A 27,984-nucleotide genomic window follows, 5' to 3' on the forward strand; every position below is an offset into this window, starting at 1 on the left:
ATTAAAAAAAAGAGTCATTTCCCTTGTTTTGGATGGGCCCGCTGGGAGATACTATATGTTGCTGCTATCTTAACAGCTTATTTTTCTGTGTCTCTTAGATGCTTCTAGCAGCTGCAGGCTCCGTGGCGACTTTGCAGTCCTTGAACATTTGCTGGATACTCCTCTGAGACGCAGCCTCTTTTCCTGTTTGTGGCTGATCTTTCTGTTTTTTTTAAAGGCAGCAGCAAAAGTCCAGACTACATTCAAAAAAAAAATCCCCTGCGTTTTATTCAGCTTGGGTGTTATAGTTTCAAGTCAGCTGTGCTTGCCTGCAAATAGCCTCCTTGTCAAGAGATTTTGTTGGAAAATAGCTTGAAGAAGAAAGGCGGGTGTGTGTGTGTGTGTGTGTTATTTATGGAATTCATTGCGTCCTGGAAGAGTGCCCACCTCCTTCTGAAAGTGCCTTAAGTCTACACAATGATCTATGCAACAATTCAACAACCCATTTGCCTTTGGCCTGAAGTGACACCCAAGGCAGAACCCACGTTGGCTTCAAACGCAATTCAGCCGCCTGTAAATTGAGATTGGAGCTGTCTGAACTGGGGGACGAGGGGGGACCAAAAGAAAAGCTTCAGGGGTGTGTTCACTTGTCTGGCTTCCCTTCAGTCCACAGACTAAAGAAGCAATAACAAACAATTTTTAGCTTCCGGGTTTTTTTTAAAATCTCCAGCAAGTTTATCCCCAGCTTCTTAAGACGAAGAACACTCGGTGGGCTCCAGATGAAAAGTGCAAAAGGGGCGGGGGGAGGTTGTGTGTCAGTGGCCAAATTTATGAAGACTTCCAAATGGGATAAGTGCAAAGTAGGAGGGGAGCCACAAACCTGGTGCTCTGATCCACGATACCCCCTGCTGTCAGAAAAATGCTTTTCTCCAATTATGCGAACAATTCTGTTACACCTTTGGAGCCCACCTGCTTTATGTCAATTTTCTCCTCCTCCTCCTCAAAAGAGAGGCCCCAGCAACAGACTAGCCCTGGTGGGTGTCTCTTACCAGCTCCAGCACCATCCCTTCAAACGGAACAGTGTTTCTTATAAACTTTTATCAAAATCCGGAATGAATCCATCCGTACTACAAATAAAAGCTTGCTCCATGAAGAGTTATATTTTATTGGGGGTGGGCTGGGGGTGGGTTTAGGTTTGTCTTTTTTTTATAACAAATATCTATAAACAAAAGGTTAGAAACCTTAACAGTAACAGTTGCTAATTTCATTATATAAAAGAGGGGAAAAAACGAACATGTTCAACACCGACGTACTCAACAAGGAACACAAGTCTCTAAAACCACGGCTTCAGCTCTGTCCATCAGCCTGTGCTGCTTGTTCTACACCTATTGGAGACCCAATGGACCCAGTAACCGCATTGCTGTCTGATTTCACGCTTTTGCTGGTCTGGAGCTGGGCCCATCAATCTCCTCTAGCGATGAGGTCCTCAATATAAGCATCCAGTTCGTCGTCTGAATTGAAATCAATATCCTGAAAACAGCAGAAAAAAACTTTCAGCCCACATAATGTTATCTCTCACGAACAAAAGGCGCAAGCAGTGACTCTTAGTAATTTCAAAAACACAATAAAGAATTTGGTAGACGACGCCACCCTGAGAATCCAAGCCAGGGGTCTTCAAACCTGGCCCTTTGATGACTTGTGGACTTCAACTCCCAGAATTCCTCACGCGTGCCTGGCTGAGGAATTCTGGGAGTTGAAGTCCACAAGTCATCAAAGGGCCAGGCTTGAAGACACCCCACCCCCCCCGATCTAAGCTGATATTTGTAACGGAAGTTGGAGAGTTGCTCATTTGCAATGTTTTAAGACTGTAATTCTTTTGTTAACTCCTGATTACTGTCTGTAATTACTGGATACATCTGAGAAAAGGCGATTCAAAGCAGCTGTGATCCATGCGCAAAACCTCTGCGGGTCTTTGACCGTAATAAAGATTTGATTTGAGAGCTCTGGGATGGGCTGGTTTTGCACATCTTGAGAAAGAGCTCAAAAACATCCAGGCTGTTACCTGAGGCCACACTTACTTCTTGCACTTTCTGGAGCAGAGCGACAATGTTTGTCCTCAGCTTCTGGAGCTTCTCATTCGTCTCTCTGACCTTCTGCTCTAGGTGGTGAACTTTCTCCTCGTAGGCTTGGATCTGACCGTTTGCACGGGTCTGATAGGAGTTGCACAGGTTCTGCAGACCCACCTCGTATTGTTTAAAGTACTCTTTCTGTGGAAACGGAGACACGGAGAACATCCCAAGGTTATAAGGAAACAAGGCAAAAAGGGTTCAATTTGCTCCAGGCAAGAAGAGAAAGACACTAATTATTGTACTTCCAATCAAACCAGCCCTGATTATTATTATTATTATTATTATTATTATTATTATTATTATTATTATTATTATTATTGCATCATGTTGAGTAACAAACAGGTGGAGATTATGTAGAATTTTGGGGAGAGGGAAGTGTACCATTTAATTACATTCTATAAATTAACAAACAAATTTTAATGCAGGGATTCTAACTTCTTCTTTTTTGCTATTTTGCACCTGTTTTAGGAGCAGAGTTCACAAACATTAAAGGAGAGGGCGATGGAGGCGATACCAAACTTCTGATTCCAAAAATCTACGTCTCGTTAAAAAGAACCCGGTATATATCTGGGGAGGTAATTGGTTGTAGCACGTGCATTTTATCAGCTGAACAGAGGACTCACCAAAGGGAATGCCACCAACTCCTGCGAGCTCATGGAAGTCAAATCCTTCTTGGAAATGGGGAAACTGGGGGGCAAGAAATAACGCAAGCAATTCCTATTGAAGCAAAGAGAAGACAGGCAAGTGCAAAGCAGAAGTCATTTGTCAGTTTGTCAGAATGTCATTTGCAGTTGACAACCCGCACGCACACATGCACACACGCACACACACACACACACACAAACACACACAAAAGCATAGAAAACGGTACTGGGCATAGAATTCAAACATGAATATTTAGCTCGTCTTCCTTTTTTATTGAAAGGAGGTTTCTAGACATATTAAGCAAAAGCCCTGTCGACAAATCTTTTAACGCTGGGAAAGATGGAAAGAGGACAACGCAGCCAAGTACATAAGAGATCCGATCGGTGTATACAGTGGCGAAGGGTGTGCCGCTGGAAGACCTTAAGGGCCAAGATGGGGAAAGGCTATCTTTGAGATGGGTCCATTTAGGTGGTTGCTGAGTTGACACCAACTCGATGGCACATAATCAGTCAATCAATCAAAATATGCATTCAGCATTTAGTGGGGGGTACTTGGTGCTCTGAGATGGCTTATTTTCCTGCAGACCCAAACTAGGTAACATCACCAGCGCTAGTAAGGAGTGGGCTTTGCGGTCGGTTTATATTCTTGCCCTATCAGTGTTGGTGGGGGGTGGTCTTAAAGAGGTTCTTAAGAGGTTGGGGCTGCTTGCTGCTGGCGTCTTTGGCAGTTATCGGGGTATATTGTTTACGTGGCTGTCGTCGTGTCAACCGCGAGCTACAAATATTCTCCTTTTACGAACGTGTTTAGTGTCTTGCTCTTCCGCAGGAACAGAATACATTACCCTGAGTTAAGTCGAAGAAGTTGGCCGATCCAAATGATTGCAACATTAAACGGGGATACAGCACCCACCCACACACACACACTGGCCTCTGTTCCAGTAATGAAATCTGAAAGGCTGCTTAATGTTCATTCGGAAACGCAAAGTGAGAAGGTGGACGTATCTGCTCGAGGGCCAAATTAGGACCACCGCGAGAACTGGCTTCACAACACTGAACACTCACCGTAGGGACTGGGCTAACAAGTCCGCATTCTCTTGTCTGTTGTCGGTGGTGTCCGGCTCCGTTTGGCCACCGTCAGAGGTAGAGGGCTCAGAAGGAATATCCAACTGCAGCTCCAGCTGTTCTTCCTGGTCCTGTTGCTGCTGCTGCTGCTGCTGCACAGCTGGACGTTGGTGTTCCGGCGAGGGGGCCCTCATCAAACGAACTTCCTCGCTGCCTTTCTCTACCCTGAACGAAGCAACGGGCACATCACAAGTCGTTTGCCACTCTCAAAAGTTTCCCCCCAAACTGCCTCTTGTTTTTTTTCCCCCCCGACAAAGAGCTAAAACAATTAAAACACTAAACACAACTCTTTACGGTCCACACTGTGCCAAGTGAAAGACTTTTAGGCCATAATGTTGCCAGAACGCATAGGTTTCTCCATTTTGCTCATGCGATGATGATGTGGTGCTTTTTAACGCCAAGCGTCATTCCGTACGCCAGTCTAAAAGCGGTTCTGAGATTGGCTGAAATTGTTAACTGTGTGTGTGTGGGGGGGTCGGCATGATGATGAGATACTCCAATCAGACTGACCGGGGGGTGGGGGGTGTGTGTGGATAATTCTGGATCTCGTCCTTGAGAAATACTTCTCTTGATTCGCGCGGAGAGCCTCTTAGGTTCAAGAGAAGGCTACTTTGTCCAAACTGAACTCGAAACACCGCACAGCCTATAGGCGACATGAGCCAGCGAAGACCCAATGTTGTCGTCAAGGAAGGACAAAGGAAGCCCAGGGCCATCTGACCTGCTTCCAAGCAAGTGGCTCCATCCTGACCATGGTGCAAAACCTCGAATGCCTCAGCCTCCCGAAGACCCTCCCTTATTGCTCCAGAATCTGTACGTTAAAAATTACCATCGGTCCCTTGGGGTAACATCAGTTGGGACGTAATCAAATTTCACCTTCCAACGGACCGTCTGCTTGCCCACCTCGACGGTTGTAATTCGGCCCGTGAACCACTCCTTGTTTACTCGGACCTCCACGTGCTGCCCTTTATCTGAGAGAAGCGAGAGGCGGCTCAAAGACCAGCAAACAGCCCTGGCTGACAAATGGGCAGGATTCTGACCCTCTCTACATTCTTGCACTAAATGGCTGCCGCAACAGAAAGTGGAAGTTCAAAACATGCAATCTTTTTTTTTAATGTCCTACAACTGCTATCGGTGTCAGGGCACTTCCTTTAATGCACTGTACATGAGACTGAGGGGTTGGGTAATGGAATTCGCAGGGCAAAGCTCACTGGGCCGCCAAGGATAAGGAAGGGATGCCAGGAGCTAAAATTCAGCAGCCTCTGGAAAACCACAGGCTCCCCGCCCCTCGCTTAGCGATCCTGTTAGCAGACAGAGGTGAAGAAGAGTTTTCCCGTGGCGGATATAATCTTGGGGTGATTTATCTCTCTTTAAAAACACTGCAGGTGCAAGACAGCCAGCCAAAGTACCTTTTTGTGCTCTTCTCATTTCTGCTAACTCCTCTTCTCCCGCGCTGTCCGTCAGCTGAAAAGCAGGGAGAAGCCAAATACATCCGAAAATCAGTAACCGTCACCATGTACTTTACATACCAAAAATTCAGAATACCACCCAGAACAGAAGTATAGTTTCTCGAGGACCGGATGCTGGGCACTCCCGCAACGCATCTCCACCTGGTATCTACAGAGAGGTGGGACAGTCACAGAAATTTCTAGCCAGAGGGTTCCAGTCCTACTTCCAACCGGACCGGCTGACTTACTTCTACGACCACCTCACTCGAGTCTTTCTTCTCTTCCTTCACTGTCACAGGCTTGCCTGGCTTCCTCTTCTCTTTTCTCAGTCCAGCCTCCTCCTCCTCCTCCGTGTCTTCCTCCACCGCGCTAATGCTTCTCTTCCGGGAACCGGAAGCCTGCGGAGATGAGAGATTGTCTCACATATCTTAACGGTCAACGTTTGTTTTTTTTTCTGCTTCCAAGCAGCCGCCGAGTTTAGGAGTAATTCAATAAGGTTAAGGATGGCAGGATAGTGTAGTGGGCTTTTTGGATACTTTTCAGATCGTCATTCCTTTAAAAATTAATCAGAATCGTTTTGGTGAGGGTTCTGGGATGTTCTGGAAACAAGAGGCAGTGGGCGTTCATCGTACAAAGGAAGCAACAATCCCACCTACGCTCCCCACCCCCCTAACCTCGCAGTTTTATTTTTATTTTTAGGAAAAAAAGTTTTCACCTGGGCAGGCTTGATTAAGGCGGGTTTCTTTGGTGGAAGCAGCACCTTTAAGTGTTTCGGACTGGGGGGTCTGTGTTGGCTTCTGGCATTCTGAACAGGCCCAGAGGACATCTTTCCAATCGATGCAGCCTTGGAGAGAGGCATCACAAAGGGGGACGGGGGACACTTCCGAGAAGCTTCCAAGTGGTGCTGTAACCTGGAAAGGTTGGACTCTTCCTGATGCGCCATGTTCTGTGGCCTGGAGCAGCTGATGGCTGGTTGGGGTGGGTGGCCCTTCTTCTGAGAGTTGAGGGGCCTGGAAGGAGATGGAGGAACGGGAGGCCTACGTGCAGCAGCGTTCTTGATCACATCGGGCAGCGGAGGAGATCGTGGCCGCTGGGGTTTGCTGAACAGGTCCACGTTCTGCCGGGACATGATGAAAAGACAGGTAGTCCTCAACTTTAATGACTTTTTAGTGACCACCCAAGGTTAAGATTGAGGTGAGTGTGTGGTACTTGCAACTGGTCAAGCGTTCTGGCCGTTGTAACATGCTCCAGGGCCATGTGAGCAAGATTCAGGTATTTGGCAACTGCTTTGTACTTATAACAGTTGAAGAGTCCTCCTGTGGTCGCCATTTGCAACCTTCCCTGCTGGCTTCCCACAGGCAAAATCAATGGGGAAGCCGGTGGAGAAGGTCCCAAGTCACTCCTGCCGTTTTTTTCCCCCCGAGGAGCCCCACTAGGGAGTACGAGACCTCTACTACCTACTCTGTAGCCACTGCCTCCACCCACGCTCTGCAGTGCCCATCAAAGGCTCCACGGGCCTGCCCGCCCTCCGTAACGCCTGTAGCTCTTAGCAGCCCACCTGTGCTTCATAGTACCAGCCCACAGCATCTTTATCCCCGCAGTAACTATGCACTCCTCTGTACACTGTAGCACTATCTGTCATGCTCTTTGTCTGGAAATCCTGCCTCTTCCTGCAGGGTTCCGGGGTTACAATGGCAACCGGATCCGCTCTCACTAAACCACAAAGAAGTGGCCTTGTATTGTGCAACCAAGTTACTTAGCGATGAAAATTCCAGTTCCAATCGCCATTTCGACTGGATGACTTCTGGTATAAGAGAAGAGAAGAATTCCAGAAACAGCAGTGGCTGGAGGGCACTTACCTCTAGCACAGGCTGGGCGGTGACTTCCAGAGGCAGCTTCTTCAGATCAGCATAAGAACGCACTGGGGTAGTTTTCTGGACAGAGCAATTGGAACAAAGTATTCATTTATTTATTTTACCCGCCTTTATTATTTTAACTCAAGGCTGCAGAAATATAGAATACTCCTGCCTCCTCTTTTTTTTTCTCCTCCTCCACAACAACAAGCCCTGTGGGTGGGTTGAGCAAAGACGGATCGGTTCCAGCCAACTTTCCTGCTTAAAAGTGGGACTAGAACTCCTGGTTTCTAGCTTGGGACCTTAACCACTAGACCAGCAGTCTTCAAACTTGGCCCTTGGATGACTTGTGGACTTCAACTCCCAGAATTCCTGGGTTTCTAGCTTGGGACCTTAACCACCAGACCAGGGGTCTTCAAACTTGGCCCTTGGATGACTTGTGGACTTCAACTCCCAGAATTCCTGGCTTTCTAGCCTGGGACCTTAACCACTAGACCAGCAGTTTTCAAACTTGGCCCTTGGATGACTTGTGGACTTCAACTCCCAGAATTCCTGGCTTTCTAGCCTGGGACCTTAACCACCAGACCAGGGGTCTTCAAACTTGGCCCTTGGATGACTTGTGGACTTCAACTCCCAGAATTCCTGGCTTTCTAGCCTGGGACCTTAACCACCAGACCAGGGGTCTTCAAACTTGGCCCTTGGGTCTTCAAACGTGGCCCTTTGATGACTTGTGGACTTCAACTCCCAGAATTCCTCAGCCAGGCACGCTGGGAGTTGAAGTCCACAAGTCATCCAAAGGCCAAGTTGGAAGACCCCTGCACTAGACCAAAGTGGTTCTCTAAAGTACTCTCTTATATAGGTGCATATGTTTCTGAATTAGTGCAGAATGAAAAGGTGTGTAGTAGCATTTGTAGTAGTGTGGGTGTATGGACGACTTTGGGCTCTTGACAGGGAACGTCTGCAAATTATTTGGCAGAGTGAAGCCCCTGACATGACGGGAGACCAGACCGACGAAGGCTATCTAGCCCAGCATGCAGACTGACCTGCAAGGCCTCCAGTTTCTCCTGCTGCTGGCGAATTTTATCGGTCAGCTCTTTTTGCTTATCTTCCTGCGTCTTCTCTTTTCTCAAGAGTCTGAGGGGGACCTTTTGCTTCTGCTCAGGAGCTTCACACCTGTCAGAGGAAGGGGGGGGGGAAAGCAAAAGAAAGCTCGGCAGTGTGAAGAAAAAGCACGCATGGGTTTGAGCTACGTTAGCAATGCTGAGATGAAGATTCACACCAATGGGCTGCTTTGAACAAACAGGGCACGCTGCTTATCGGAATCGGAATTCTCTTATCGCAGTAGCCTTCAAACTACAGATATACCCAAGAAGCCCTTCCTAATGTGAAAAATCAGCATAGATCCCATTAATAGGTTTCCTGTGTTAATTTTGCAATAATGCATTTAATACAACGGAAACAAAAGCTAAATCTTGACGACTCTCATAGAACTTGGGCTTCCGGGGAACACAGGTTGAATACCGTGCCTCTATTATTATCGTCCGTGGATTTGCATCAGGATCGTCGCTTGCACTTTGTAACTATTTTACCAAAATCTCTCTCGGATTCCTTCCTTCTGTCTCAAGAGTTCCTTGGGCAAGCAGAGATAGTAGTGCAAACTAGCCTCCTAGTTATTCTCCCAATGTACTATACGTAGTTATGAGGATTGCCATACAATACATCCATCCATCCATCACAGGTATAATCATCATTTGGCTGGATTCATGTTCTGAGCATCAGGGATTAGCACAACTAACCTTCACCAGGCAATCACCAGGAATCAATACAAATGATTTAAAGGCAAACCCTAACCGCCCCCCCCAAAAAAACCCCCACAAAGAACCACAGCTAGTAGATAAATTGTACGACTTGTTAGAATGTTTATAGAGAGAGATGTGGTGCACTCCATGGTATGGCCTAGCTCAGGTGTAGGCAACCTCGGCTCTTTTATGACTCATGGACTTCAACTCCCAGAATTCCTGAGTCAGCATAGCTGACTCAGGAATTCTGGGAGTTGAACTCCATGAGTCATAAAAGAGCCGAGGTTGCCTACCCCTGGCCTAGCTGTAAGATTGAGCTAATTTCTTCTCTTCCTTTATTTCTTAAACTCTTTGACTTGCTTTTTTTTTTGTTCCTTCTGAGCGTTATTCTCTCTCTCTTGATTCTGTTTAATAGGAGAATAAGAAGCATTATTCAACTTACCTGGTGCCCTGTTGTAAAGGCAATTTATGATGTAAAGTGCTTTCTGATTCTTACCCACCTGTCTTGTTCAAGATCTGGGTTCATGGCACATATCCAGGTATCTGGGTATTCTTGCTCCACAGAGCTGAGCTGGAACGGGAGCGTCCGCCACTTCAAACACACATCTGTCATACGAGGACATAACATACAATTGGCATGCTGAAAAGTCTGCTGAATGTAAGACACCTGTACACAGATCTCTCAGCTAAGGTACTGAGAATGCAATAATTGCCAACTGTTGTATACATTTTTAGCCTGGAGGACACGGACTTTTCTCCTTCATGGACTTGCCCACTACTGTTGTGCAAAGAGGATGTAACACCAACGGTCCCTGCCCGGAGTTCGATCCTGACCGGCTGAAGGCCGACTCTGCCTTCCATCCTTCCGAGATCGGTAAAATGAGGAACCAGATTGTTTTGGGGGGGGGGGGGGGGGACGGCAGCAGGCCGACTCTGTAAACCGCTTAGAGGGAGCTGTAAAAACGCTGTGAAGCGGTATATAAGTCTAAGTGCTATTCCTATCGCTATTTTTGCCATTTGGGTGTGACAGCTGGCTTTTGCTCAACAGAGCTGCTTTTGGACCCCAGAATACAGGAAACTTCAATTCACCACTTACCACATTGAATAGTAGTTGGGATCTCCATGGCTCTCCGCCGTTTGTAACGCAATTCGTTTGATGGAGGCTGGTTCCAGTTTGCAGATAGGTAGCCAAAATCATCCCAAAACTTGCTAATGCCTTTCTGAGCTGGATGTTTTTTTTTAATTTAAATAATAAAAAAGTCTCTTTACAAATGAACAAATTTATCTGTGTCCATAGAGTTTCTTTCCCTTTATTCTTCCTCCTTCCCTGCCCCCCCCCCAGATTCTCCCCATAACTTCTTACCAATCTCAATATCCTTCCAATATTGAGCCAAGTGTTCTCCCATCGCTTTCAACAAGTGCCGATATTCTTTTGCGTCTGCAAAATCCTGCTTGTTGTGTGTCGGCTCCAAAACAAGATAGGGCACATCCACTACGCCAACCACTCCGCCACATGCCCTATGGAGAAGAAACGGGGGGGGTCACATTTGGTGGCAACAATCCGACAGCCTGATGTCAGAGAAGGAATACGGGAAAGATGGATCCCCACTAAAACAAATAGGGAAATTCATTGGGAGTAGCCGGACCTGAATTACAGGTGGTCTCAACTTACAAACACAAGTGAGCCCAAAACCTCCACCGCTAAGCGAGACAGTTGTTAAGAGAGTTTTGCTCCATTTTACGGCTTTTCTGTTACAATTTACAAGTGTAACTAGTGACGGATAAAGCCAATATTGGCTTCTTGAGTTCTTCAGCCAATATCACCCATTTGCATTTAAAATCCAAAAAGCTTGAAGTGAATTGGTGTGCTGTAGCTGAGAATAGCCACTGCAAGGGGACGTATTTTCCTGCTAGTTCCAAAAATCTACCCAAACTTCTAAGCACTGGTTCGAATGGGACTGAAAAAAAGGATTTTTATTACGAAGAGTGTCTCTCTGTCCTGTATTACGCAGAAATAAGGAGAGATGGTCCCACTTTGTCTAAAAAGAGGTCTTCTGTTATAAAGGTATGGGGAGGTCTCCATGGGAACTCACATGCCGCCTTCCAGCTGTGGGCCCACCTTCTCATACATCTTAATCAATCGACTGCAGTTGTAGACAAACATCCCGTCCAGATGGCGCTGCTCTATGTTCACGCCAAAAATGAAGTTCAGTTCTTTTGGCTCTTTTAGTGCTCTGCAAAGCAGGTGATCAAGTCAAAGAAAATCTGTGGATGTTTATCTGGGGAACAGTGATTACAGCACTAAAAGAAGACTCGCAAGATCGCAGTTCCAATTCCTGCTCTTTTATGAAGTGAGGTTCAGCCAGTCTCTCAACTACCTTGTAGGGATAAAAGCAGGAGTAGGACTGGGAGAATATACAAAAGCACCCATGCAGCATCGGTCTTAAAACGACCATGCCTTCATGGATCATGGGGCCGCCCTCGGGGGTTTTTTTTCTGGGCCCTGCAATCGTGTTCAATAGCGTATCAATAAATATTTCAATTCTATACCCAAGCAGCGTTTCTCAAAAACACTGAATTAATTCATTTAATACAAAATTTCCAAAACAACATCTGTACACCCACAAAAATAAGCTTACTTTCATAACCTAGCTAAATTCAATTCACAAAATGTAGTATTTGGAAGTGAATGACCTTGGGAGATAATCTAATCCACCCCCTTGCCTTTTCAACAATCCACTACTACATCACCGCCAACAGGTGGCCATCCAGCCAAAGTTTTGATGCCTCCAGTGGCTGTTCAGTCTCATAAAGCATTCTATTCCATTGCTGAAGAGCTTTTCCTGATAGGAAATTTTCCTAGTGCCCAATCAAAATTTACCTTTTAAGGGCACTTAAATACAATTTAAGCCCTCTGCTTCTTGTCCTGTCTTCTGCATAAAATCTAACAATTCACCCCTTTAAATATTTGACAGCTATCTCCAATCTTTTCTTTTCCAGGCTCAGCATACAGGCTCAACAGGTTTCCTGCTGCTAAGCAAGAAAGTTGCTGAGTTTTGCCACATTTTACAGTTGTTAAGTGAAGCAAAGAATATAAATAAAATGAAGATATTTTCACTTCTTTAATGGACCACTTATATGAAAGAGAAAAAAGCAACACGAAGGAATCATTATCACTCACCGTTGTTTTGCCTCCCTGATCCTCTTTTTAACATCTGCCTCTTTGCGCACTGTTATTGCTACGTCTTGAGCCTGGCGCAGCATAACCTACAGATATATATATATATATATATATATAAGGTAAAGGTAAAGGTTCCCCCGCACATGCGTGCTAGTCGTTTCCGACTCTAGGGGCCGGTGCTCATCTCCGTTTCAAAGCCGAAGAGCCAGCGCTTGTCCGAGGACGTCTCCATGGTCATGTGGCTGGCATGACTAGACGCCAAAGGCGCACGGAACGCTGTTATCTTCCCACCGTAGCGGTCCCTGTTTTTCTACTTGCATTTTTACATGCTTTCAAACTGCTAGGTTGGCAGAAGCTGGGATGAGTAACAGGCGCTCACTCTGTTACGCGGCACTCGGGATTCGACCCACCAAACTGCCGACCTTCTGATCGACAAGCTCAGCGTCCTAACATACATACATACGTACATACGTGCATATATATACACACACACATACATACATACATACATACATATATATATATATATATATATATATATATATATATATATATATATATAAACCTCAACTTAAGCAGTGAAGTAATATAATTGTCTGCTTAATATTCATGTCCTTATAACAACAGCTTGCTCAAGGCCTTAAGCTCTGATAAGAGCAGCGGGGCTGAGTACCATTGTCTGTTCAGACTATAGCTGCAATTCAGAAAATCCAGTGAAACATATTTGTTCCACCAATTTCAGGGGGGAAAAAATCACACATCTGGAACCAACAAGCGTTTAAGCATGCACAATTTTGTGGAAATAAATAAGTGTCTTATGCAAGCTAAATGACTTCTGCTGAAGTTTCAGAATCTTAAGCGCTCTCTTCCTGCTTCGGACGTGCAACATTTTTTTTCCAAATAGTAAGAGAGGCAATTATATAATGGTCATACGTGTGCACATATGTACACCTACATTACTATGGCTCATCAGAATAGATATACCAGCAAGTTGGATAGTGAACCTTTAACCTTTGTCTTCCCAAACTACGAAGCACAGCCAGCGAATTCCTTTGTTGAGCTCAAGAATATTTCTCTGAATCTCTTCTGGGATACCGAAATTTCACATTAGTAGTCAAATAAAGTGTATTTACCCTGGACTCCCAACTCAGGTCTCCTCCCAGCCGTAGTTCCAAAGCTCGAGCTTTGCTTTCTGCTTCTCGTGCCTTCTCTTCCACTGTAAGAGAAATTAATCTTCAAAGAAAATGTACACAGGTAGCCTTCAAAGCTAGGATGGAGCAGATTTACAGCCATTTCCTATCGGCTCCCAGAACGTGTAGGAAACTTCCAAAAGTTGCACCGCCTTCGGAAAACCAGTGCAGCTTCCTAAAAGCAACACAGCTTGGCGAGCCATATGTGGGAACACAGTGCCGTTTGCATGCAGTATTTGCGTGCAAAACATGTACACTTGGTTTAATGAAGCCGTTCACGCTGCAATGGATTTCCCATTCCTTCCCTTTCGGGGACTCACCAATCCGAGCCATATGCTCCGCTTTCTTCACTTCTTGTTCCGCTCGAGTCTTGAAGCGCTTGGATGTATACTTGTACATCCTACAAGAAGTTGCAAGAAGAGGGAGAGGAAAAAAGAGAGGGAATGTATTAATACCATCATAATCCTGGGAATTCTATAAGGCTTCCATTTCTTTGGGATATATAAAATAAAGCAGCTGTCCAATTTCTTAAAATGTATGCCCAGCTGAGATTGTATCAGTTCTCATTCAGTTAAATAAATCAGGCATCATGCGATTATAACATGCTCTTTTATGTCCACATTCTCCACTAACTCGGCTTGTTGGAAGCTGGTTGGGAAGCACGCAAAAGATGGTGGTCCATCCTGAAATGCTCCACTTGCCTCCGCTCCGGGCTAGTAAAACAGGATAAGAGTGGCCAGCAGTACAAGTAATTCTTACTTTCTGATGTTAATCCTGAAATAACACATAAGATTGCCCACTTTTGTGTGGTGGTATATAAAATTAGACAATGAATTATTAAGAGCAATTGAACTTGAGTAGGGAATGGCTTTGCCTCAGCGTTACCCACTGGTCATTTTTTTATGTCGGCTACTGTACTATATTTTCCTCAGATCTGGGTTTGTTCCCAGACTTGTAGTATGTTTGTCGAGCCCATCATATTTTTTTTGCTGTTATAATTTCTTTTATACTAGGTTCTCATGTTTCACTTTTGGAGTGGGTAGCCATAATAAAATTTAAGTTATAACCCTTTCTTCTTATTTTAAAGTTTCAACCATCATGGATAGAAGACAGCTCCGGCTTGGCTTCAGGGTACCTTGGGGCCCTCTTCTCTTAAATCTAGCAGGGTAACCTTTGAACTCTTAATATTGCTGGGAGAATTAAACAAGTTGGCAACAGAAATTCCACATCAATTCATCATTTTCAACTGATATCTTCCTTGTGATGCACCCTTGTCATTGTCCGTCATCTATTTGCTAAGTAATCTATCTCAAGAATTCACAGAGGAGCGGAGTAGTAGAAATTACACATAGAAGACTACTTCATTGCAAGCGTTGCTTTGATTCGGGAACGTGCGTCCCAACTTTTTTGCAAAAAGGTATGGAGGCTATCAGGTCTCATTAGTATAGGTTCCTCTTAAGCAAAGAGGAAATTGACTTTCTCCAGAAACAGCTAGCCCTAACCCAATCATTCCTGACCACGAGTGCCTCCTTTGAGAGACTGCCAATCCATGGGGTCTTCAGCCTTGGAAACAAAATGCGGCGGTCTTGAAGTTGAGAGAGTTATGCAAATAGAAAATGACTGCAAAGCTTGGAAGCATTGTTGTATGTAAAAGTCATGACTGTAGAGATCTAAAATGGAACACTGTCTGCCTCGAGGGAAATAAAGTGTGGAATTAATGGAGAACAACAAAATAATCATTTTCAAAGACCACACAAGAGCAGAGTCCTCCAGCCCATTTTCCAGGAGGGTCATGAGAGTCCAGAGATATCTGAAGATGCCTCTTTTAGTACGGGGTGGGGGTGTGACACACCCGCAGGGTAAAGATTGGCATTTGTTTGAATTTTTGACAGGCTACGCCCAAAAGGTTTGCCATCACTGGTACAGTTGGATTTGCTTGAGTTGGCTTTCAAAAGCAAAAGGGGATTCCAATTTTTAAATAGCACACACACAAGTGCCCAAATACAAACTGCATAACTGTCAGTAATATTAAAAGGAATACGAAGAGAAGAAATGATACAACAAGAAAACAGAGATGGTTATGTTACATCATGAGATGGAAATGTTTTGGAAAAAATACAAGCTAAATTTGAAATAGGTTGTGACGAGGGGAGCCGAGACGAGGTCTGAAAGATTGGCAAAACCAAAAGGAGGTTTCAACTGGACATTCATCTGAAAAATTGAGTTTTCTTTGATATCTGCTCAAGACAAAAATGGCTGGCTATAAAAGAACTTGACTATGCGTCATACCTAGGCTTGTATAAGCAGCAGGAGAGGCGTTTAGTTTGTACTTTGTGGCCATGGATGAAAATACGCATTCTGGGATCAATGTAGAGCACAGCAGTGTATGCACGGAAAGAACGGCGTTCTGGCTTCCTGAAACAGAACATAGGCTTATAGATCATAGCACATAAACCTAAAAATGTTCTCTATCATACTAAATTCATCATCTGCAGACTGAGTGATTAACAGCATGCAAATTATATTATCCTTGATTAAAAACAGAATAGATTGCCAACTCTATCAAACCTACGTTCCCTCTGGTGGAGTTTCAGCCATCTGGATATCTCGCGGATCAGAGGTCACATCTAGCTCAGGTTCACCATTATCCATCAATTTGAGATTGAAGACAATCACCAAGGTCCCTGAAGTAACAGACACAGTGTTAGTAACTCTCTCGTGTGAGCATTCTTCCTTTGAATAGATAGCCACATGCACTGGGTCTCTCGGGAAAAGAATACTATCCTTAAGTACGCGGAATACACTACCTTTCTCTCCAAGAATCTTGTCAAACTGTTGCATCACCTCTTGCTCTGATTTGAAAGGAGAATACTTGTAAATCAATTCCGTCTCAATGGAAAACTTTTCCATGTTGTCTGTCAAAGGCTCTCTGGTGCGGACATTCCAGGCAGGCAGTGGAACAATCACCTGCAATTTTTAAAAAAACCCAAAACCCAAAACCCGCTTTAGAATAATTTTATTTTGATGGTCTTCCAAAAATGGTGCGTTCTCTATTTTATTAAGGCAAATGCTTGCAAACCTCATCAATGCCTTCCTCTTCGTGAAATGTGCGAGACAAGAAGAGACACGTCATAGTGTTTTCCTTCTTCGTAAAGAGGATGAAATCCTTGCCAATCCGCATGGATCCTCTGCAGAAAGATTTCAGTTTACGGAATATACTGAGTGGTACTCAAAATCAATCCTTTCATGGTATACTGAAAACCACAAGGCAGGGAACAAGCTTACTTTGTTTAATTAACTGAAAATCCTGTTACCTCCGGAGATGGCTAAACTAAACATTCAGGAAAGTGCAGTTTCTTCAAAACAATGAAATCTATTTGGAATCCAAGTACAGATTATAAAGACATCAGGTCTTTCAATTTAACTGAAGATCTTTGGATGCAGATACTCTTTCCATTGTGCTTTGGGACAATGTAGTTTGGAAGACTTACCAACGGTCTTTGTTATTAAGTAATAACTTATTAAGAAATAAGCTTTAAGCTTCTGAAAACAGAGAGGCACGTAGCTGCTAATTTTCACTCTTGACAAAATGCTTCTGATTAGGCCTTCGTAAGTAACTTTTTCTTTTTCTTTTTAGCATTTTAATGAAACAAAAAGTATTTGGGAGACTAGACTCCGTATACCTACGATTTTAAGCCATTTCCATATTGTCCAATCTGTGTGGATTCTGGTGACCGTTTAGCAGATTTACCAAACTGAATCACACTTGCAGCGTCATCTGAAAGTAATACAACAAAATGAGGAAGAAAAAAAAACAACCTCAAGAATACATATATTTCTAGCTCCTTCCCTAAAGCTCCAGATAAAAGAATTCTTCCAGGTAGGTTTCAATTTTCACAATCTCTGTTCAGGAGGAGGTATGTGAAAAGGTAGAACAGATTCACAAAGTCACTTGGGAAGTTTCTCGTCTTCGGATGATGATAAACTCCAAACCAATCGTCAATAATAACAAAGATATAATTGCTAGGCATTTATATTATATGGTAAAGTGGATGTAGTTGCAAAAAAAATATTGTTTGATGTCCAGCCACATAACATGTCCACAATTAAAGAGATCGTGGATTTTGAAAATATTAAAGTATCTTTCATCATATTAGTGTTATGTAATTCTTGCTTCATAGAACCTAACTACCTACCATAGGTCATAATTTTAACAACATTTTTTGTTGAATAAACCAGGGTATAAGACGTACTATAATTTCTGTATGAATCAAAAACTCCAAGCTAACTATCCAATAATCGGTATTTAAACTGGAGGTAAACACTGCTAACATTGGAAGTTCCCGCTTTGTCAACTGATGAAAATGCAGCCATTTTCTCTATTCCTTTAACATGCTTTTCCTTACTTTAAAAATTAAGTGCAGCAGAAAGGGGGGGGGGGAGAATTGGAACGTAAGCTCAACTAGCCATAGCCATAACATAACGCTGTGGTGGGAACCCAAGGACAAGCTGATAACATTTTGGCAGGCTGTAGAGCTAAGGAGAAAGCCCACACTTTAAGCTAATTGAGGAATGTGATTTATGACTGTTTATTGTGGGTGGGAATTGCACTTTGTTACTTTGTAACAGGGGGAAGGGAATTTAGTTTTGGGGTTCAACTATGTAGTGCCGATACTTTGTTTCCCGAATAAAAAGTTTCTTCAAGGTAAACAATGCCTCAAAGTTCTTTTGAAGGGTTTCATCTGTTGGAATCATGACACTAGTAGCCACTGATAACACTCCACGAATTTCTCTCATCCCATTTTAAAATCAACTTGTTGATCAAGGCTTATTTCAACACATGGAACAATTTCTGTAACAGTCTGCTCATTATTTCCTGCTCACCTAATTATTTTACAGGTAGTCCTCTGCTACCGGCTGCTTGTTTAGCAACCCTTCAAAGTTATGAAGAAACTGAACATATCAGATTTATGAACCACAGTCCTCTTACGTTGTGGCTATCATAGCATTCCCAGAGTCACGATTGCAGTTTAGATGCTTGGCAACTGGTGCACGTGTACAATGGTCCTGTGGTCCTGCAACCTCATGACTGCTATTTGTAATGTTTGCCAGTTTTTGACAAAGCCAATGGGGAAGCCGGAAGGAAATTGCAAGCTGCAGTCAACGCATTTAACAACTGTGGTGATTCACTTAACAACTGCAGCTGAAAAGTACATCATAAATTGATCACATGTTTCTCTTTATGACTATGTAGTTTAGTGACAGAGTTGCTGGTCCCAATTGTGGTTGATAAGTGAAGACTACCTTATATAGCCTTCAAGTTCTGATACAAAGAAAAGATGGTATCAAAGAACATATTTCAAGAAAACAAGTTTCAGCCAATATCAATGGCAATTCACAATGCCACAAACCAGGTAGAAAGTAAAAAAAAACAGGTCTAGTAAAAGTTTGCCCTTTCCAAGGCATAGGACTGTCAACAGTTATCACGTGTACAGCTTTTACAAGACATCCAATTGTAGCTGTATTTTCCACTCTTTGGGCACTTGTGATATGAAACTGTACGAAAAATCCAAGATAACAAGGAAGATGGATCAGGCAAACATAATAGGCAGACTCAAGGCACTCAGGTGAACAAATCAGTACCCAGGGCTTTGACAGTTTGAAAGTTATGTTGACTAATTTGCCGAACATTTTTCCTTTTGCCAAATGGCTCTAGTAGACTGACATGTCTTTCATTACTGGCAAATCCCATTCAGGCAGCAGTTAATTAACAGTCTTAGAGAGCCATCCTTTTTCTCCCAAAAGAACACTGGGGCGACAATGTACGATTTTGCTGGCTGGATGAAACCCCTGGCCAAGTTCTTGTCAATAAAAGCTCTGAGCTCTTCCAACTCCCCTGGTGTCATCGAGTAAAGTCTAAGCTTCAGTAGTTTGGTCCTGGGTAAGATCTTGATCACAAAGTCTGTGGTCGATGTGGGGGGGGGAGTATGTTAGACTCCCATTCACCTCCCATTTAGAAGGTATGCCACTAATTGCTTCTTTCCACTCTTCGGTTGAAGCCAGGCTTTCCCCTTTCACTTTCTTAATGAGAGGCATGTGGTTACTTAGTTTCACTTCCTTTGGGGCTTCCTGCTCTGGGTTTTGCCGGAGAATTTTTAATACATTTCACTTTCAGTCTATGGACAGGTTCCTGGAGGGTCACTTACCATAGGGTCATCTTCTTTTCCGCTGCTGCTGTCTTGCTCCAGCTTCGGGCCTTTGATCAGAGTCCCTCACCATCGCTGGTCGATGGGGTTGAACTCTACAATCTCAACCCCTCTTAGTGATCCCTCTCAGCATTTAAATGTCACTTTAGTTTTCTTGGGAGCTTCACGGGTGGCAACTGATGTTTGGCACTGGGAAGGACAATGGCTTGGTGGCCATCTTTGCCATACTGGAAACATTCCATATTGTGAAGCCTAGGGCTGCCTCCCCTTTTCCATCCAGAATGAATCCTTCCTCTTTGGGGTGTAAGGATTTTGTTGCTCCCAGCCAGCACGTTCGTGAAACGTTGCAAAGTCAATCACCTCATCAACCAACTTGTACCACTGGCAGAGGGTTCTAGGTGCTCCTCATGACAGACAGATGTAGAAGATCGCATGGTTTAATCTTTCTCGGAAGTCTTCAATCAGTATTGCCTGGGGCCATCTACTAGTCAACTGGCTGGGCTCTGTAATTCTTGGATGTAGGCTGCAACGGACCTCTTCCCTTGCCTGAGCCATTTTATTCAGATCATTGCCTTTTGTTGTCCAGGGTTTCCTTGAACCTCTGCCTTAGGGCCAGCATGAAGTTGTCGAAGTGGTGTAGCTCCTCAGCATTTTTTGAGAGGTCTCCAAACTTTGAGCATTACGACCTTCTAAAATAACACATGAGTATGTGGAAGCTTCCATCATACAACCATGATCCCTTACAATTTTAAACAATAAAACTTTTTTAATAAAAATATGCAAAAATAAGTGAATGAATAGGTAAATGATAATAAGCTTATTTTTGTATAATTCCTGAAATCTGGTTTTTACTTCGAAGATAACCACTCTCGTTCACCAAAATCAAGGCAAACAAGGGTATTTGCTTTAAATCAGCTTCTCTTAAACTATAACAGATTTTTAAAAATGGCAGGTTTTCTCTCTCCCAGCACTACTGTTCTCAGGTAACAAACATAGTTTGCCTACCTTTTCTTTCAGGCTGGTGCTTGGTGTTTGTAAACCCCTCTCTAACTTTTGCAATAAATTCCTTGCAGTCTCACAGCAGTTTTTTCCCCTTCAGTTGTAATTTCTTTTAAATGATTGAAGGAAGTTTAACATGGATGGCTGAAGCTTGAACAAAAGTCTTTTGCTCTCCAGGCATAATATTGCCTCATTTGAAAGATAAGCATTGTATTTTGAACACATAGGCTTCATATATGGCTTGGACTGGTTTGTGTTCAGCATACGTTTGTATGAAATTGGTAAACTCATTGAAAAAAGACCTTATGTGAACTCCCAGTATATTGAGAATTAACACTTTATGGCAAAATTATCCTTCACGTCAAGTGTGACTCCTGGTGATTTCACAAATATGTCTACCTAGTTTTCTTGAGACAATTGTGAAAGTGAATCATCATTGCTTTCTTCCAGGATGCTGTTTTGGCTTTCCAGTCCACGCAACAACCCTGGACTTCCCTGGAGTTCTCCCATCCAGCCACTACTCAGTGTTGATTATGTTTAGTTTCCAAGTAGAGATAATATCAGTCAAATATTGTCTCCAACTGATAGTTCATCCTTTGAGAGGTCCTTAGTGCCCTCTGAGCTTGTTTTCTTGCAGATGTTTCATTATCCAAACTAGGTTAATATCATCAATGCTAGTAAGGAGAGTTGTTTGCTGTCAGTTTATATTCTGGTGGCTTGCCGTCAGTGTTGGTGGGGTGATCTTAGAAATTCTTTGGTTGGGCTGTTTATTATTGGCTCTTTGGCAGTTTCTTGACTGGGTTATTGCTTACTTGATCGTTAGTCTGATTTCAATCTTAATCTATGATGATCTGGGTGTTAATTGCTGGAGAGATGCTTGGGTCTTTTTGTTCCTTTTTGGGCTGGCTGATTGTCTCTTTTGCATATAGATGTTGTTAATGTCTGCGTGTCTATTGATGCCTAATTTGTCGGAGTATCAGGCTTCTAGAAATTCCCTGGTGTTTTTGGACTTGGCTTGGTCTAGGATTGTCACATTTTCTCAATTGAAACTTCTAACAGCTAGTTGGTGTTCATGGATGCGTTCTGCCAGTCTTCTGCCTATTTGTCCTACATAGTGGTTGTTGCAGTTCTTACAAAGTATGTTGTAGATCAGAGGCCCCCAACCTTTTAGGCATCAGGGACCGGTTCTGTGGGGAGAAGTTTTTCCACGGACCGTAGGGGGTGTAGTTTCGTGTGCTGCCTGTATCCCATGGATAGGGCTTTGCTTGTTTGCACAGCCCTGTTTCCGACATGTCACGGCCCAGTGCTGGTCCACAGACCGGGGACCTCTGTCGTAGATGATTCCTGCTTTTTCTTCTAGGGTTGCTGGGTTTTTTGATTTGCTTAAGATGTTTTGAAGTGCTTTAGTCAGCTTGTGTGCTATGCTGATTCCATGTGGTTATAGTAGTCTCTTGGTGGTTTCTGAGATATTCTTGATGTATAGCAGTATAATTCTTTTTAAGGTTTGTCAGGGACTTTTTGATAAAAGTTGTGTGGATATCCATTTTGTTGCAATAGGTTGTATAGATGCTCCATTTCCTTTTTCTGCTGTTCCGGGTTGCTGCAATGCATTTGGGCTCGTCTAAATAAAGTCTTTACGTAGCTTCTCTTGTGAGGGGTTAGGTTGTTGCTTTGCTAATGATTAGTGGTTTTTCTGTACACTTGCATAGTTTGCCATTGGGGTCTCTGCTGATCAGGTTGTCCAGGAAGGGTACCGAGTTGTTGTTTTCTTCTTCTCTAGTAAACTGGATTCCTTTAAAAATGTTATTGGTGGTTCTGTGAGTGTTCTCTAATTGGTCATTTTTTATTATGAAGATATTGTCTATATATCTGATCCATATTTTTGGTTGTGGAAGTGTTATGGCTTCTAGATGTTGCATGACGACCTCCACTATGGCAAACTGTTTTCATTTGTCAGAAAATGAATATAAAAATACCATCTTCTGTATCTTACTGTCTGTTTTCTGCTGTCCCTGGAAAAATCTAAGAGTTCAAGCTCATGATACACAGTCCTTAAAACGTGATGCTTCCTAAAATCATTCACAGAAAGAAACTAATCATCTGGAGAAACCTGTCTCATAAATATTGCTAATTTAAGTCACATAAGTATTTTCTTATAAATTTTCTGGAATATTCAACTTCAGACTATTTAATAATAAAGATTTATTGTATGAATACACAAATTCATATCAAATTATCACTAATATGACAAGTTAAAAAGTATAAAGTTTAAGTGTGTGATTTGTGTGCAGATGTACAGGATTACCAAGTTACAATTTTTCATAAAAGCACCATACTTGAAATTTCAATTGAATCACCTTTGAAATGGACCTTCAGAGCATACTAATCAACAGATCTTAAAATACATTTTTATCATTCTGCCTTTGCTGACTTCACAAATATTCTAACAAACGTTGGTAAAACATAATGGATAATTCATACCTGATCTACTGTAATGTCAATTTCAAATATTCTCTCCTCCCCCCCCCCCTCTCTCTCTTTCTTTACTTACTTGGGTCCATTCCAGCTCCATCATCCAAAAAGCACAGCATGAATCCACCTCGAAGGTCTTCACGATTCTCTATGAGAACAGAACACTTAGAGTGACGGGTCTAAAATCCTTTTATATTAGGAATAAAAACTGCCATGGCCAGGATTCAGTACTTAAACCTGTTCCTGATTTCATCCTGTATTTTCAAGCAAGACCAAAGGGAGTTCCATGTTTGGAAACAAAGAGGTCGCGATCAGGAAATCATCCATTAGCATTGCACTATGCAACTTCATCCCTTCTCAGCTCCATGCTGGTGAGATCTTCTCATCATAATTGCATGTGACTGAAGGAATATCTGCTGTAATAAGCAGATCTATAAAAGCCAACTAGTGCCACACTGGGAAACAGATGAAAATTTAGAAATATATGGAACAAAAGAATATTAGAAGCTCTCTTAAATTCAATGAAATAATTGGAATTAGATAACTACCGGCAGCTTTTAGGCTTATTTAATATGTAATGTTGGGAAAGAACATAATGATGTCAGCTGCATCACCTATGGTATATATGTACCAGTTAGCATTTTGATAAAGGTCACATGGAAGTTCTTCCTCATGCCAGAACAGTAATATATGAATGAGGGAGATGAATAAATACAACTGTAGACACACTATTACATAGGATATTAATTTCAACTCTGTAAATATGATTTTATAAGCCACAAAGTCTTATTTTATAAATTTATCAATTATAAACATAACAATTTAATCATTCAGAGCAATAGTCTTGTAGCACAAAAGCTGCACATTATATTATTCTTTATTACTTTGGAACAAAAACATTTTGTTATTATCTACTGTTCTTTCTCATTCGCTCAGAGTCAGTTTAAATAACACATAAAGGTTCCCCTGTCCAGTCATGTCCCACTCTAGGGGGCAGTGCTCATCTCCATTTCTTAGCTGAGGGAACCAGTGTTGTCTGAAGACATTTCCATGGTCATGTGGCCAGCATGACTACAGGTGGTCCTCAACTTATGACAATTGAGCCAAAATTTCTGTTGGTAAGTAAGACATTTTAAAGTGAGTTTTGAGCTACAATTTTAATTGCAACTTACTTTGTCCAATACAAGTAACTTTAGGCATATTCTTATATGAATTGCTTTGACCCATGTTAAAATATTAGCAAAGCCAATGATCAAACTATTTATCATACACTGTATCATATTTCATTGGTACAACAGCTTCAAGAACTAATGAAATGAATGAGTTCAAATGCTTTATGTAAGGGGCCGGGAATAAAATCAGTGAACAGAACAATCATTTAATCCTTTCCTAGTTATCATTAAATATGTACATATTCTTTGTGTTCCACCCATTCCAGTTTCCAATCTACCTTCTGTGTTCTATGAATATCTGGCAAGTTGTAATGAAAAACTTTAACTTACCAGTAAAGATATCTATTCTTGTGGCATTTGCGTCTCTATAAAACAGCAATAAGGAATTGGTTTTAGTAGAGGATGAGCTATCACACACTGAATAATGCAAGAAAACAAAATTTAAACCTAGTAAGTTATTGTTTTATGAACATTACCTTGCATTATCTACAAGCTCAGCAAGGGCTCCAAACAAGAATTCGTGTGTGGTTCTGCAATGCCAAACAGAATCGGTAAAAATCTAGGAAGCTGTGTACATATACATTATTGACCTAATTTATAACAGTTTCTTAAATAGGCCCAGAAAATTACATAAAATTGTCCCTCATAACAGAACAAATTCCTAAAATTAACTAGGATGGCAGCATATTTTGTACTTGCTCAAAAGAAGACAAGATATTGCAAGAGTACAATTTCAACAATTATAAATTAAACAATCAAGAAAAGAGACCTTTTTCAAAGTGATTCAAATGTGTAAAACTATTAATAATTCAATCTGAAATTGTTCTTGATATATGTAGCATTAAGAGATCACTTTTCTATAAAAGCGGATTTCCTAATTTCATAATGTTTGTAGGAAATTCTGAATCCTTTTGGTGACGCAAAGGTTCAGAAATACATGTTAATAACTATTCCTAACCCAGAAAATTAAAGAAAATTTTATATTTGCACTTGTAACAATTCAATGCTAATCCATTAGGTAGAATCCCATTTTACTATTCTTAACCACTAATAATAAATCCTCAAAGTAGCATCTACATTAACTATAAATGGAATAGTAGTAACTTTTAAAACCACTTTTACTACTTTTGAGTTCCTAAGACTTTAATAAGGCAATGGGGTACAAAGTCCTATCTTAGGCCCAGTACTTTTCAATATCTTCATAAATGACCTAGATGAGGGAATAGAAGGGGAACTCATCAAATTTGAGATGACAATAAGCTGGCAGGAATAGTCAATACCGAATAATCTTGTTTAAATTTAAATAAAAGTTTGAAGTCAAACACTGTACTTGTTATTTTCCTCACTATAGCTATAATCCAAGTTTGTTCTCAAAGACAACTGAAACATAGTACACATAGTCCTTGACATACCGCTACAATTGAGCCCAAAATGTTCACTGCTAAGCAAAAGTTGAGTTTTCCCCATTTTATAACCTTTCTTGCCAGTTAAATGAATTGCTGCAGTTAAGTAACATGGTTGTTAAAGTGAATCTAGCTTCCCAATTTTGCTTCAGAAGGTTGCAAGAAGTGATCACATGACCTAGTTGCCAGGCGGCTGATTTTTGATCACATGACCATGGAGCTGCTGCATAACGGGTCTTAAGTCACTTTTCTCAGAGCCATTGTAACCTTGAATGGTCACTAAAAAAATGGTTGTAAGTCGAAGACTAATCCAGTTTCTCCTGGTTCTGAATATCAACACTTTTAATGTTAGCCTTTAAACTGCTCAGGGACCATTCTGCAAGACTAATCAGTTGTACAATTTCAGCAATTTCTACATTATACTAAAATCAAAACATTTCAAATATCCTATAAATAAGGAAACCACGTCCTGATTTTAACATGCCAATTCTGCCAGATTTCAAGCATGACAATTTGAGATTCTGTATGAAAATTAAGTGAAAAACATACTGCCTCATGTTGCTCCATGATCATATGTGAACATCCTTGCTTAGAACAGAGAACAAGGCCATGGACCTATATCACATTATCATAGCTTCCCAGATTGGAAGTCACTTTTCTTCTTTAGCCAAAATTTTAAAAATTCAATCCAACCTTATATTTATCAGTTTTTGCCATGGAAAGTGACAAATCTATGTATCAAAGATTCCAGAGATTCCTATTATCGTAATTGCATCTTGACTGAAACAAGGAGATTCTAGGAATATACCATTGTCATAAGTAAGATCTAAGCAAATTAGCTCCTTCATGAATAGAACTGCAAGATGTCACAAGCTTCACATTCAATAATCATCTCTGCATCTTTCCCATCAGGACTGTCACGTTTGCTTAGAATTTTTTACTGCGCAATAGGCAATATTTCTCTTTTCTGCAAAAGAAATCCAACAAAACTGTAGCTAAAGAATTCATGCTTCTTTCACATGCATCCCAAATACACATCATATATGCTGTTCTTTTTAGAACTATTTTATTATTAGTCCATTCTATGCCGCATTCTGTAGTTTCTGTACCACCAAATTGTGGGAAGTTTTTGTCACACCTTGGCATCCATTGTCTCTTAAATGCTTTCTTGACATGTATTCAGAAGCTGGTGTATCTTCTTGTTGATACAAGTACTCTAACTAAAAACAAGATGTAGATATTCGGCTGTGGAGTAGTGTAGCTTTTTGCAGTGTAATATTACCAAGAACCTTCAGCCATTTATAAATCAAGTCAATCTCAAATGGCAGCAGTTAGATTTCTGTGCAAGTCAGTCTCTTCACTCTTCGTTATTTGTGTTCTTGTGGATTAAAATCTTCGGTCAAATTCTCTAACTTCATCTTTAGAATAGGATACTAAATTAGTAACCCATTTCTCATTCCAATATAGTGAAAATACTTACCTACTTCTTGTTATTTAAAAGCTATGCTTCCTGATGGATCAGCGATCATAGGCTTGCTTACTGAATATCTTTACGGAATTGTCCATACTTTTTTGCTATCAAAACCTTGTTAGGCAGAATAGCTTATGGTTATGTTGATTTCAGAGATTGCATCAACCTTGTTGCTCAATTCCATATATTGCTTCATTATTGCATCACCTTTTCAAATCCTTTTTTCGTTCCTTGAACAAAAAGCACTTTTAAAAGGTCCAAAAGAATTCCTCGGGATCCAGTGAACCCTGGACTGGAGAGCAACTTCAGCTAGCTGATTCGTGTCAAAAATTCCAAGCAGCTTTTCATGCATTTTCTGATGGCCCACGAGGATGATTAGCTTCTACCCAATGAGGTGGAGTTTTTTTGGATTAGTGCAGTAGTTATTACCAAGGTCCAAGGAAGAAGAAATCTCTTAATGCTACATTTGGTAACCCACAGCCTTCTTCCCTTCCTACTCACGAGTTAGTGTGCAGATATTCGAAAGTGAGCTGGGCGCGTTGCAGGCTGCTGTAGTTGGAGGCCATGCTGGTGACAGGCGCCCCTCCCCCCAACCCCCTTCCTCTGAGGGAAAAAGCGGGACACGCCTGCCTTCTCTCAGAAACTACCTCTGCTCGACTCAAGCCCAGCGCCTTCCAGCCCAGAGCCACATTCTTCGCTCATCTCGGTGCTCCCGTTCGTTGACCCCCTCCCCCACTCTCCGACCGTTATCTTCTGTTTCAAAGGCAGTGCTGTCCAATCCAACCCCCTCCCGCCTCAATTCTCCACTGCCGTCGGCGCCCCCTTTCTCTTTCTCCTCACGCTGAGGGAAATGACCAACTAGGGTACCCCCCTCTCGCTGCCCCTCATCCGCTCCGATCTCACACCCGCAGCGATACTC

At 42.1% G+C, this 27,984-nt stretch overlaps 1 protein-coding gene across 2 annotated transcripts; it reads right to left on the reverse strand.

Annotated features, from left to right (window-relative positions):
* Positions 1-1,113: 1,113 nt before the first annotated feature.
* Positions 1,114-27,952, reverse strand: MORC2 (MORC family CW-type zinc finger 2). 2 transcript variants are annotated; one of them, XM_081338685.1, is made up of 26 exons: positions 27,567-27,952; positions 24,668-24,721; positions 24,522-24,556; positions 23,099-23,167; positions 17,030-17,120; positions 16,422-16,530; positions 16,150-16,309; positions 15,915-16,026; positions 15,632-15,757; positions 13,663-13,742; positions 13,286-13,368; positions 12,153-12,238; positions 11,065-11,205; positions 10,335-10,489; positions 10,068-10,196; positions 9,472-9,577; positions 8,216-8,345; positions 7,179-7,253; positions 6,035-6,436; positions 5,568-5,717; positions 5,281-5,335; positions 4,701-4,842; positions 3,815-4,039; positions 2,732-2,825; positions 2,058-2,246; positions 1,114-1,509 (listed from the first exon to the last, which is right to left on the reverse strand). In XM_081338685.1, the coding sequence occupies exons 1-26, from the start codon at positions 27,629-27,631 to the stop codon at positions 1,441-1,443; spliced, it is 3,132 nt and encodes a 1,043-aa protein (XP_081194811.1). In that variant the 5' UTR covers positions 27,632-27,952; the 3' UTR covers positions 1,114-1,440. The 2 variants fall into 2 exon arrangements, with proteins under 2 accessions (XP_081194811.1, XP_081194812.1); XM_081338686.1 differs by lacking the exons at positions 24,522-24,556; positions 24,668-24,721 and having other exon boundaries at positions 27,567-27,950.
* Between the last annotated feature and the right edge of the window lie 32 nt (positions 27,953-27,984).

The sequence above is a fragment of the Vipera berus genome (assembly GCF_964194415.1).
Source record: "Vipera berus genome assembly, chromosome: 14".
Classification (NCBI taxonomy): Eukaryota; Metazoa; Chordata; class Lepidosauria; order Squamata; family Viperidae; genus Vipera; species Vipera berus.

Coding starts and splice junctions, on each gene's coding strand:
- MORC2 (XM_081338685.1), bottom strand. CDS start 27,631: ATGGCCTCCAACTACAGCAGCCTGCAACGCGCCCAGCTCACTTTCGAA. Junction 24,557..24,667: donor GAGCTTGTAGATAATGCAAG/GTAATGTTCATA, acceptor GCTGTTTTATAG/AGACGCAAATGCCACAAGAA. Junction 15,758..15,914: donor GAAACTCCACCAGAGGGAAC/GTAGGTTTGATA, acceptor GTTCTGTTTCAG/GAAGCCAGAACGCCGTTCTT.